At 36.8% G+C, this 13,093-nt stretch overlaps 2 protein-coding genes across 3 annotated transcripts in view; one reads left to right on the top strand and one right to left on the bottom strand.

The window, feature by feature from the left end:
• Positions 1-1,132: 1,132 nt before the first annotated feature.
• On the bottom strand, positions 1,133-12,922 carry THNSL1 (threonine synthase like 1). 2 transcript variants are annotated; one of them, XM_067703361.1, is made up of 3 exons: positions 12,783-12,922; positions 7,498-7,536; positions 1,133-6,545 (listed from the first exon to the last, which is right to left on the bottom strand). In XM_067703361.1, the coding sequence occupies exons 2-3, from the start codon at positions 7,498-7,500 to the stop codon at positions 4,266-4,268; spliced, it is 2,283 nt and encodes a 760-aa protein (XP_067559462.1). In that variant the 5' UTR covers positions 7,501-7,536; positions 12,783-12,922; the 3' UTR covers positions 1,133-4,265. The 2 variants fall into 2 exon arrangements, with proteins under 2 accessions (XP_067559462.1, XP_067559470.1); XM_067703369.1 differs by lacking the exon at positions 7,498-7,536 and having other exon boundaries at positions 12,783-12,917.
• The window catches only part of ENKUR (enkurin, TRPC channel interacting protein), a 29,784-nt gene continuing 29,513 nt past the window's right edge, over positions 12,823-13,093 (top strand). Inside the window, exon 1 of the mRNA XM_067703379.1 lies at positions 12,823-13,037. Coding sequence (XP_067559480.1) covers positions 12,823-13,037 — 215 coding nt within the window. The remainder of the gene's footprint in view (positions 13,038-13,093) is intronic.

The raw sequence follows: 13,093 nt of genomic DNA, 5'->3' as shown, positions 1-13,093 counted from the left end.
GTTACTCCGAACAAGTTTAAGCTTAAATTAAAATAAATTTATTAAAAGATAATAAATGGGCCAAAGATTCTCCAGAAAACCAGAGAATCAACTTTAGAGGTTGGCACCGGAAACAATACCCAGGTCACATCATTGAATTGCTTTTGGGGACCACTAAAGTGGCAGTAAAGTCATTAAAAAAGTAAGTCATAAATGGACAAAAATGTCAGATAAAAAGACCAGCGTAGCACAGAAAGCAAGTGAATGACTCAATGAGAACATGAGATAGTAAGTGCTGCAAACAAAACATATTGAGGGACTTCCCTGGCACGCCAATGGGTGAGACTTCGCGCTCCCAGTGCAGGGGACCTGGGTTGGATTCCTGGTCAGGGAACTAGGTCCCACGTGCCGCAACTAAGAGCTGGCACAGCCTAAATAAATAAATAAATAAATAAATAAATAAATAAATAAATAAAATTTTAAAAAAATATTGAAAACCTAGAAGTTCTCTAATTTAAAAGAAAATGATATACTACAACATGGATTGCAAATCTGGGACGTGTGCTGTCAAGTATACCCCAAACAGTATTTTTTTACGTGGCTTCAAAAGAAAACCTATTGCTAGGCATATAGTTATAAATTAAAGTTTAATGTTGCCATGAATACAAGCAAGCCTAGTTTAATCTGAAATAAAGTTGAGTGATTTAAACATCAACGTGCATTGATATTTGTGCCTTAAAGAGTGCCAGAAAGAGTTTTTGTTGTTGTTTAAAAATGTTTTTAACTTCTGTTCAAAATGATTCCTAGCATTTTTTTCTTATTTTAGCATTTCTTATGAGCTCTGGAATATCTATTTTAAAGTTTCCATTTTGAAAAATGGCAACTTTTAATGGATTGAGAGAAACAGTATTTGCTGTGATTGTTTTTGAAAGTGAGTTGCTATTAAAATCTAACAAAAACTTCAAAGAGAACAATTTATTGCCTTCTAAACTCGATTTTGATGAAAAAATATTTTACAATTTTCATTAACATGTAATTTAAAAATCTCCTTTCTTTTTTCTCAAAAATCTTACAAGTTCACTATATTTTTTGACGTGGTAAAATAATTTCAAAGATAAGGTAGAAATTATAACCATAGCCTAAGAACTGATAATAATTTTTCATGTCATAAACAGACCATACATTTTTATTTTAATACAGCCAAGATATGAAATCTATTTTTACAACATTAGAAAGAATCACTAATGTTTGGAAGTCCATTTTCACTAGCCTTCAACACAATTTTACAAAACAGTATACCTATTGGATACAAGAACATATAAATATTAGACAATCTAAATGTCTACTAACTGGCAAATGGATAGATTATGGTATTCATACTATAGGATATTATACAGTAATTAAAAATTAATGAACTATGGTTTCACTCATCTGCATGGATGAATTTTAAAGTTTTTAAATAAAAGGTCATGGAAGAATATATATATAGTATGATTCCATTTACATAAATTTAAAAAGAGGCAAAACTAAACAGTGCAAAATTGTAATACAAACAAGGGAATGATGAAGAGAAAATTTAGAATAGTGGTTGCCTCTGAGGGAGAGAAGTAAATGTAATCAGAGGAGCCACAGTGGGTGTCACAGATGAGGAATGGTCTGTTCATAAAGCAAGGTGTGGGGCACATGGTTGCTTATTATTCCTCCTTAAACTGTAAGTGTACTTTACATACTCTGGAGAAAATGAGAGGTAAGAAAGTGGAGACCATATATGCAGACAACTATTTTTGAAGAGGCTTGGTCTTGAATGGAATGTAAAGAAATAAAAGAGTAGATGGGGGGAAATGTGGATGTTTAGAGTTTTGGTTTGCTCTTATGCTTTATAAGATATGAAAACAGAGCATCTGAATGGCATAGAAAGAAAGGGGAGAGGTTGAAGAAACAGCAGAGGAGAGAACTGATGAAGCAAGTGATGTGAGTGCCCTGACCGGAACAGAAGCCAAGACACACCTGAAGGAATACCACCCAATTCAACCCAGCGGGAGGCAGGCGAGGACCGAAACAGGTATAGCAGATTCAGACATTTGGTGGTGGGAAACCATGTCTTCACTGCTGGCTTGTTCCTCTTGACTGAGGCAAGGTTTTTAGCTGAGAGGGAAGGGCTAGAGTTGGTTTTAGGAAAAAGTGAAGGCATGAAATAAGTTTTGGACAGAGAACAAACCAACCACAGATAAAGGCAGGTACCCTCTTGAACAACTCACCATACCTATTTCCTTTGTCTGCCTAAAATGTATTTCCCCTTCCTTTTCACCTAGAAAATCTTGCCATCCTTCAGGACTTACCTCTATTTCTGTGTCCTCTGTGAAGCCTTTTCTGACTGGTCCATGGTAATCCTACAGCTCTTGACTGTATCATTTTTCACTTACTCATGACCTAACTTGCAGTAACTCTTCTGTGTTGTATCAATACATGATTTAATTTTACATGTTGTCTCCTTAATTACAGTTCTTGTGGGCAAAAATCATGTCTTTTTTTTTTTAATTAATTAATTTATTTTTGGCTGCGTTAGGTCTTTGTTGCGCGGGCTTTCTCTAGTTGTGGCGAGTGGAGGCTACTCTTTGTTGCGGTGCACGGGCTTTTCATTGCAGTGGCTTCTCTTGTGGAACACGGGTTCTAGGCGCACGGGCTTCAGCAGTTGTGGCTCGCGGGCTCAGTAGTTTTGGCTCGCGGGCTCTAGAACTCAGGTTCAGTAGTTGTGGTGTAAGGGCTTAGTTGCTTCGCAGCATGTGGGATCTTCCCGGAACAGGGCTCGAACCCGTGTCCCCTGCATTGGCAGGTGGATTCTTAACCACTGCACCACCAGGGAAGCCCCATGTCATTTTTTTTAAACACTGTCCCTCCCACTTTCAGAAAAATAGTGCATTCTCATACACACAGGAAAATTTACATGCGTTTTCTAAACATATCATTTACTGAAACAAATATCCTTATAAGCAAATGATAAAATATCTAAGACCTACGTGAATAAGTAAACTTTGAATCTTCCATTATTTTCTTGTAACGGATCTTAGTTTTCAAGTTTTGGTTTTAAAATGTACATTTTAGAAGCCATAGATCCAAAGTTAACATAATTAGTTTAATTTTTAAATTTTTTAAACAGATTGCTTCGGCTCATTGAACGATTACAATTTTTTCTTGACAACTTGTAATATGTTTATGGAGGTAGTTTTCCCAGAAAATGAAGCAGAATGTTATCAGCAAAGACAAATTATGTTAGGAATGCCATCTTGTGGTTGAGAGCAGTCCATTACACTAACAGGTCCTTTCACTGATAATCTTTAATTCAGAAATAAAACATCCAGGAAATTCACAAATGTAAATCACGTTTATAATGTATTGTTACTACAAAGAAGGAAAAACTAAATATGTGCATCAACCGTATGTGATTTTAGTTACCAAAAAAGACAATGTTCATTGAAAAGAGAGACCATAGACAAATTATATAGGAATGGAGTCCAAATAATACAGGAAAACTGGTAGAACTAGAAACATACTTCCATGAAGACTATTCAAATACTCTGAATTTTGGAAAGCTTTTCTCTTGAAATAGATACATAATTTTATTTCCGTATCCACTACTAAGTAGTTCTGTGGATTATTACATTGTGGATTTAAATCTTGTGTCTTGGTTTTCAAACTACATCACCTTAACTCTACATATCTAAAGGGGAGTGAAGGCCAGAGCACTTATCTAATCTGGGTGGCGTAGAATACACATAATTAATTACAAGTCCGAAATGGAGAGTCAGAAACACTACTAGCCCTTTCTTAATAGATGAGCTTACTACTTCCTCCACAGAAGTTAACCATTAGAGTGGTAAATTATCTTTCTATTCAATAGAGAACTGGTAATGGTTACAGATGTACTACGGAAAAACTATGCTTAAATATTTTAATTGCCAGATTGAATGCCAGACATTTTGGTCTGCTTAAAAGTGGGGGTGAGGGAGTAGAAACCGATATATCCCTCATGAGTGCAAAGCACAGCACAAGGGTCTGTGTACTATGCTACCTTTCTGTCACTTCCAGATTAAGGATCCAAGGAGCATGTGTAGGTATAATGTTCAGATCTAGAGATTAGGCTATTGAAATTCCGAAAGATAACAGATCTACATATAGACATACATATTTACATAAAAACCAAAATGTTATTTGTATTCCAAATCTACGTTTGTGATCAATTATTGCATGCTTATCACCAGAACATTTTTTTTTAACTCAGAAAACTTCTATATGAAGTGATTTTGTGCTAGTTTTTCCACGTGACTCTTCAGGACATTCACATCAGCCGCACAGACCTGGCACCCCATCTTCTCTTGCTGTTTTGTTCTCTCCAATAAAGCCTCATGAGGTGGAGGTAATGCATTGTATGAACTCAGTAAATAAACCTGACTGGATGAAGTCTGACTGATTTCTTTGATCTTTAAAGCCTGCATGATAGCAGGTGCAAACTTTGAGTAATGAGCTGTAGATGAGACGATCACTGGGCAGGTTTTATCTTGCATTCTGTCTGCAACTACTTTTGCAACAGCAGTGTGTGGATCCAAAATATACCCGGAAGTATTGTAGGTAGAGTGAATAGCTGCTAGGCACTCTCCCTCAGAGCACCAGTCAGCTACAAAATCCTGCTGAATTTTCTCAACTAGAATCTTTTCTATCTGGAAGTGATGCTGCTCTTCTAATTGATTAAATAATCTTGTCATTAATTGTCCATCTTTATTAGCCATCAAGTGTAAATGTCGCTCCAGGTTTGAAGATTTGAGAATGTCAATTGCTGGTGAAAAGGTTTGTGCTAATTTTCTTTCCCTTAGATCATAATGTCCTGTTTTTATAAAATCAGTCAAAACATGGTTCTGATTAGAAGCACAAATAAATTTTCGAATAGGGATTCCCATGGTTTTGGCATACACTGCTGCTAAAATGTTACCAAAGTTTCCTGTGGGAATACACACATCGACTGGGCTTCCAAAAGAAATAAATCCTTGGCTAACGAGATCAAGGTATGCAGAAGCATGATAAACTACTTGGGGAAGCAGTCGGCCCCAGTTTATGGAATTAGCTGAACTTAACACTGTTCCATATTCCACAGTAAGAAAGCCAGTAAAATCAGAATCCTGAAAAATCCTTTTTATAGATGTCTGGCAAAAATCAAAATCTGACTTGACACCTACTGCCCATCCATTTTCGTTCTGACTGCCAATTATTTGTGCTTTTTGAAAATCACTTACTCCATCCTCAGGAAAAAATGTGGTCACAGCTATTCTTTGCTTGTCATTCTTACTAAGATGACTAAAGCCATTTAAGACTGCACTCCCGGTGTCTCCTGAGGTGGCTACAAGTATCATGTAATTACAACTTGGTGGAATACAGTGTGCAAAAAGATGGGGCATGAGCTGTAAAGACAAATCTTTAAATGATCCCGTTGGTCCATGGAACAACTCCAGGATGAACTGGTTGCCTGACAGGTGCCTGACAGGGGCAATTTTTGAGCAGGCAAAGTTTTCCCCATAAGCAGTTTCAATCATTTCTCCCAACCTGGAAGCAGGTATGTCAGCAGGATGTATACATTTTTCCAAGAGTATCTGTGCTCTTTCTACGTACGTTGCTCCTACGAGGCTTTTCCACTCCCCAAAGTTTAATTTTGGAAACTCCTTCTCAGGAACAAAAAGTCCACCGTCAGGAGCTAACCCCTCAGTCACAGCTTCACTGAAGAATTTTGTTGGGACCTTCTGTTCACAGTCTTTAGGCCAAATGTGTCTTGTGGAAATGAATGTTTCTGAGTCCACATCTTGGTATCTTTTAACTGCATTCAGCACTTTGTCAGCTACCTCCTCCGGGGAAGCCCCATTTTCACATAAAACACGAGTATCGTACCACTTCTTATAATACTGTCTTCTAAACTTAAGTAAGTCTTTCATAGATGTTCCAGAATTCTGACCTACAATCCTATCTATTTTCATTAATTTTAGACGACTAACTATATCTATTGGAGGTACATCCAGATAAACAATTATTCCATTTTTCTTCAGATGCCGCATGCTAGCATCATGCATTGGATTGGACCCAGTAAGGGAAATCACACTTCCAGATGCAGAGAAGTTTAACACAGCTTTTCCTTCCTCTTCTAAAAATTGCTCATTACCAACATCCTGCAATTTTTCAGACACACTCATATTCCAGGTTTTTTCAAGGATATCATTATCCACATCTATGACACAACAACCTAGTTTCTGACCTATTATTCTGCCTACTGTTGTTTTCCCAGCACCGGGTGGTCCCATCAGGATAATATTTTTGTCTCCAACAAGAGAGTAGATTGAGTGCCATGACTTCCTTAATTCTGCAAGTGCAAAGGTTCTTGAAAGAAATAGCTGTGCACGTTTATCCGTTTTCACATGTGTACTAGAAAAGCATTTCTGAGCTATTTGCTTCAGGTGCTGACATCGGTTAAAGTGGAGCATTCTCTTTTCACTTTTCTGCGCAAGCCAACCTAAAAACTGGCTTTGGCCCTTTCAAACATAAAAACAAACAAAAAAGACATTTGGTTACTAATTTCAAAACACTATCCCAATAGGATTAAGTATAACCACGCCCACAGTACATACACTGTTTAACATTCTTCCAAATTTATGGGATATTTAAAAAAGTATTTGAACCCAAATTCTCATTTATTTCATATTATCCTTTTAACAATCTTTTCAAGTCTCAAGATATTGAGTAATCAAAACTTTAACAATTTGTAACTATGAGCAACACTTTATTCAGAAAATGCCGTATCATAGATGCTTTTTCAAAAAGATTCTAAATCAAATTAGTATTTATTTTCCTATAATGAAAATTGTCTCATGGTTTATAACCCATGTAAATAAGGATGATTTGGAGTTGGAATGCTTTTTACTTGCTGAACAAAAAGCTGAACAATACTCTTTATATTTAATTTCTCTTTAGTTATATGAAAATGTTGATAGATTATCATGTTACTCATAAATTTCTTAGTCAAAGAATTCACAAGAAACCAGAATAAAATATTTGCTTATAAAAATAAATAAATAAGATGCTTAAATAATTTTCCAAACTATAGGGCAAAGGTATGACATTTTCTTTCTTACATGCCTTTTACATGCACACTGTTAAGAATCATTCTTACATATTTTTCATGTTGAAGGCCTTAAAAAAAGCTAATGAAAGATATAACATTATGCAAATACTTAAGAAAAACTGATAATCAGCAGCAAAGTCAAAGGCTACATATCTATAACCTTCTGTGCATGGGACCATCACTTTAATTTCTGTCCTATAAACATCATCATTGGAGAGACTTAACTCAAATTCCAGACTCCAGAGTGATAGCAAAAAAACTCAGGAATGTTTCCAATTATAAGAGGACAAACTTATTCTGGCATCCGGAGAAGCTCTGTAATTCCCCATACTGGTCAAATCCCTCTTTGAAAATATACTCACCATTAAAACACAAATGTATGCAAGACAGGTCAAATTTTACTAAAAAAAAAAAAAAAAAAGTTTTACTAGACAGTACCGAATTTCTGCCACAAAGCGATATACAAGACAACATAACCAAATGATAAATATAAATCTTTCACACGACACCTAAAACTTTCAATGATTTAACTGTATGTTTAGTGATCAGTGGACTGAGGCTATGAAATGAGTATCCGAATTACTCTTTTAGGTTGTTTTATCCATCTGAATCACTACATGATTTAGATGCAATAATATCTCCTGTAAAAAGCACAGTGTCTGCCACACATGGGTACCTCTTGGCTATTTAAATGATTTTATAATAAATTCAAAGCACATAGCATGGTGGTTGGCACATAAGACCATTTATATAGTAATATTAACCACCGTCACTCAATGACAATAGACTAAAAACATATAAATTGAATCAGAATATCTAGGCACAAAGCTAGGCATATTTTTTTATGGTTTGGTTTGTTTATAAACCTTCAGAGAAAACAGGTGTACTCATCCGTGAATCAAGAACTGTTTTGTCAAGCACAGTCTAATCCTTTCCCTGAAACAAACCAAGGATCAGAGAACTGTACACTTGAACCCTATCAGCAATTTCTTTTATTAAACTACTTTTATTCTGGAACTCTTCGTTACCACATTATTTTGAGGACACTGTATAAAACAGCCTGATTAACTTCCTATTCAGGTGGCTTTTGCTTATAACATCACAGAGTGTCTTCTTTGTTAGTTCCCAATGCATAACTTTCTGAGGTCTATATTGGTAATAATTGTGTATTACCTGAGTAGCTGGTTTGTTTTTATGGGCATTAAATCTTTTAACTGATCTTTTCCACTTTATGTTGGTTGCTACAATGCTTAACATCAACTCCATTAAAAGCAGAAGACTGTAACACAAACATTATGCAAGTTAACTTCACCTTATCTTTTATAACCTTATTCTTCCTTTGTTTTATATGAATTCAAAGTAGAAAATTGTGACAGTTCAACTTATTAATTCTGTATCAGTATTACTTCACCATAAAAATCTTCCTGAAACTAGCAGAAGGCAGGTATTAATTGCTCTAACATTATCATTTTTAAAGAAAATTAAAGAAGCTACATACTAAATTTTGTAACATTTAGCCACAAACTCATTTTAGGGTTTCAACATTCACTGTAAGCCAACCAAAAGACAAGAGAAGATGGAATAATGCCCACAGCATGTAACTTTTATCTGGAAACTGCATTTTTACTTAAGAGGTAATATAGTCAATTTTCATTATTCATGGTAGTTATGTTCTATCATGTCACCATGAATATGAATTAATGAATATTGAACCATTGCTCCTAGGGGAAATACAGGGTTAGGTTCCTGTGAGCCTCTGGTCACAACATTTTTGGCAACCAATCAATACGTAATGTTTTATGTGTGTTTCTGCTTAAAGACATCTTATTTAATATATATACATAGTGATTCATTACCATTGAACTCAGCCTTTAACACACACCTGAAGGAAACTTATCTAACACACACATTTTCTCTGTAAGGGACATCGTGGCCTTAGTGTCTTAGGAACATGAGTAGCACTTCAGCGCTCTGCTTGGGGGCCATTTTAACCAGCAAAATCACCAGCTAGAAGCACAAAAATGCAAAAAATGTGGCACTTAAATAGAATTCAAAAGACACTTGTTTATAGTAGGAGCTGAAACAAGAAGGCAGAGCATCACCTTGTTTAACTCCAGCTTGGAATGCATATCTCCTGACTCAAATTTTTCACCACTGTTCACGTGACCGTGAATGATTGCAAAAGTGCTACAAGTATTAATTTTGGGTTATAAATAAATTTTAGCGAGTAGAATTCACAAATATAGAACTTGTGAAAAGTGAGGACCAACTGCATATCATTTTCCTTTATGATTCAAAGCCATGCTATTAGACTTTTCCATTTACTTATATTTTAATACGTTTTTCAATACAGGGGTTATGAATAGGCAATTTTTCTTCAGCCAAAGAACAAAACTATTTCAAATTAAATGCAAGTCAATCACATAAGAGTCAAGAAACAAAAACAGTACTTAAAGACTAAATCTCTTGATCATTAAGTACTCAGGTTTTACTGAATCATTGATGTTCTGAAATATTTTTTGTAGAGCCAAGTTCTACACAAAAAATATTTTAGTAAACTAATTTCTCAGGGGATAGTATATACCACTCCATTATACATTAATACTTTTTAAATAGGTTTTCTTATCACTTACAGTGGAGTTTTTTGATCCACTAGTTCCAATGGACACTTTTTTGACATGAAAGACACTTGCCATTCAAACAGATAAATGGAAAGGCAGTGATGTGTCAGTATCACAGCAAGAACTTTAAAAAACAGAATGTCCACATGTACATATTAAGTTAAGTACTGTGTGACCTCGAAGTATGAAACTTAACAATTTTACTGTGGCAAGCTGATCAAAACTGAAGAATTCCAGGAAAAAAAGTACAGAAACCACTTTTTAAAAGGTTTTTAAATTATTTCCTAAGAATGATAACAAAGTTATATACTTTTAAAACAGAAATACATATTAATTTTCAGGAAACTATTTACAGTGATATTTTCCTACATTTACCACTAGATGATTGATAATCAGCCCAAATCATATTAAACCCATTATCAATTTTTACTTCCAAAATAGTCCAGAAATTTTCAATTCCATTATAAAATTACCTAGAATACTTCTGGGAAATTGTCAAAATCTATTTAGTGAAAATGATTTAGCATTTGTTACCCATTTAAAATATTTGTTATTACTCTCCCAAATTAAGGCATAGCACCTCAAAAATTATTTCATGATGAGAACTGGCTACAGTTCAATGAACTTTTGAAAATATTTATGCCATGATTATACTTGTCATCCTGTTTTAATACAATCTCTATTAATAATTTCTAAGGATGACTAAATCTAGTCCACTATTTTATGAAGACAGACATTCTAAGGTTTTTTTAAAATTCTTAAAAAATTACTGCATTTTTACAATAAATTGTTTTCCCATAAGTAATACGAAAAAAATGCAAATATATTAGGATATAAACTAACCCGCAGAAGGTTAGAAGCTTTGCTGCTTCTGACTACTAAGGAAAACTCCTCTTAACAAGCCTTCAGTCAGTCAGCTGACTGAAACTGCGAGGAGGAAGGACCACACTTCAGTGCCATGTGGTAATCACAGGGGTCTTACAATCAAAGCATTTTCCAAGTTCACCACTCATCTTTGCCTTTATCTTAGAATCAAGCTGCCTAAGCCTTTCCTGTTGGTAGTCTTACGCTGTTAGATATCTTTAAGGTCTTGCGTATCTAAGTCAAAAGCCTCTTTAAGTACCCTTTGCAATTCTATAACTTAGAAAAATATTGTAAAGAATATGTCTTTAGAAAGGGTTTATTTTCCTCCCAGTTGTCCTATTTATAGTCCCACCTCTGCCCATTTTATTCATTTAAGTAGATTAAAATAATACTTAGCGAAAAAACCTAATTTGTATGTACAACCATTCATTCATATAAGGGGTCTGTGCAAACTACAACCCACAGGCCAAATCTGGCCCACCCCTATTTTTGTAAATTAAGTTTCATGGGAACAAAACTTTGCTCATTCATTTTTTTCATTTGTTAAATATTGTCTTTGGCTGCTTTTGAGCTATAATGGTAGAGCTGAGTAGTTTCGAAAGGATCCATCTGGGCTGCAAAGGCCTAAAACATTTATTATCTAGCCCTTTACAGAAAAAGTTCACCACCTCTGATGGTACACCAATACTAATTCTCTGTGGACATACTGAACATAGGCATTTCCTTGAATAGGACTGCCATTTTGAGGGAATTATAAAAATTAGAAATGCATTCTTTGTAAACATACTTTCAAAAGGCAAGAAGAATTACAGACCAAGTATCTAAAGGAAAAAAGTTCCTTTCCAAATGATTGAACAACTTCATTAAGACGGTGCACTGAATACACTACACTGAGACCTTAAATTCTGTTTAGTGTTTTTAAAACCATAATAAACATACTGACATCAGTGAAATTACTGTATTCAGTAACAGCAGAAAGTCAAGACTAGCTAAAGCCAGTGGGTGCTTACTAACTGCAGAAATCATGCTTTGCCTTTATTGGCTCTTTTAGGAACTGATTCACATGAACAGTCCTAAAGCATTCCTTCTAATTAGAAAGTTTATAAACTTTGGCCAATGACTGTCCACTTGGCTTAACGGTATTATCATTCTGAGTCCTTAGTTCAAATCTTAGCATATATAGAGAACATTATTCTTCTCTATACATGCTAAGCAAAAAACCCCAAAACGTAAAATACTCAAAGTGGAAAGGAAAAGGGCAAAGTGGCATATACATATAAACTGTTTTGTTTCAAAACAGAAAATCCGATGTGAAGAACAGGAACATCACCCACAAGGTGCCAATCATCTGAAATAAAATGTTTGTTAAACGCCTGGGATAAAAAATACAAACCTGACCAACTGGATAAGAAAAAACTAAATTTATTCTTGTCTAATGAAATTCACTAAGAGCCCAAGATGATAAGGACCCACACATTCAGCAAACCCTTTTAAATTAACCAAGCCACCAGGCTGTTTTAATCCCTCCACCGAGCACCCTGGCAGTGAGATGACCAAAACTGGCCTTCTCTTATCTTGGAGCATCCTTAGTCCCCTTCGGGCAGAGTGGCCTCTATACTGTTGGTTCAGAACCATATTGCCAAAATGTCTTTCAAAGCCTCGGGATGGTGAGCTTCCTTCAGCAGTCATATGCGAATAAGTAGGTTCACGGAAGACCAAATGGTTCAAACGGAATAAAACCTCTTCTAAGATCGTTTTCAAAAAAGGACACCAAAAAAAAAAAAAAGGCAACAACTCAAGGGCCCGTTCAAAAGGCTTCTCCTTCAGGTTTAGGCTTCTCGTTTAAAAAACAAAGACCTAAGAGGAGGGGCCCGATCAAGAGGTAAACTGGCGGAGAAGGGGCGAGGTGCAGGATAAAGCGAGGCAGGTGGCCCAGGGGAGGACGGGCCGCGACAGGCGAACCGGGAGGACGGCGGGGCGCCGCCGCGCCCGCACAGGTGGCGGCAGGGCTGAGCCCGGGACGTAAGCAGCCTAGAAGGCGGGCGCGGACAGAGCGCTGGGATCACCGCCGAGCAGCGCAAAGGGGAAGGCACGGAGCGGGAAAGGCATGCGATGGGAACAGACTGGTTTCTACAGTTTCCCTTTCTCCTCAAATAACTCACCAAGAAAATCACACTGAGAAGACGGGGGAAAAGAAAGGAAATGGGAAGGAGCGTCCGGGAGCCGCCAGTGCCACCTCGGGCTGCAACCCGACACCTCGGGCCCCCGCCCAGGACGGCCCACAGCCTTGAGCCCAGGCCTCGCTTGTCCCGCCTCGCTTGTCCCACCCGGCTTCCGCACAGCGGCCTTTGCGCCTGCGCCGAGGTCGGCTTCCACGTCCTCGTGCCACGCCCACGGCCGGAGCAGCCCAGCACCGGGTAAGTGACTCGTCCCGCGCTCCACCCACCCGAGCCGGCTCCGCTCCTCGGGCTCC

The sequence above is a fragment of the Pseudorca crassidens genome, chromosome 1 (assembly GCF_039906515.1).
Source record: "Pseudorca crassidens isolate mPseCra1 chromosome 1, mPseCra1.hap1, whole genome shotgun sequence".
In the NCBI taxonomy this organism is placed as follows: domain Eukaryota; kingdom Metazoa; phylum Chordata; class Mammalia; order Artiodactyla; family Delphinidae; genus Pseudorca; species Pseudorca crassidens.
Note: the sequence above shows the minus strand (reverse complement) of the source record. Positions and strands in the feature narration are given on the sequence as shown.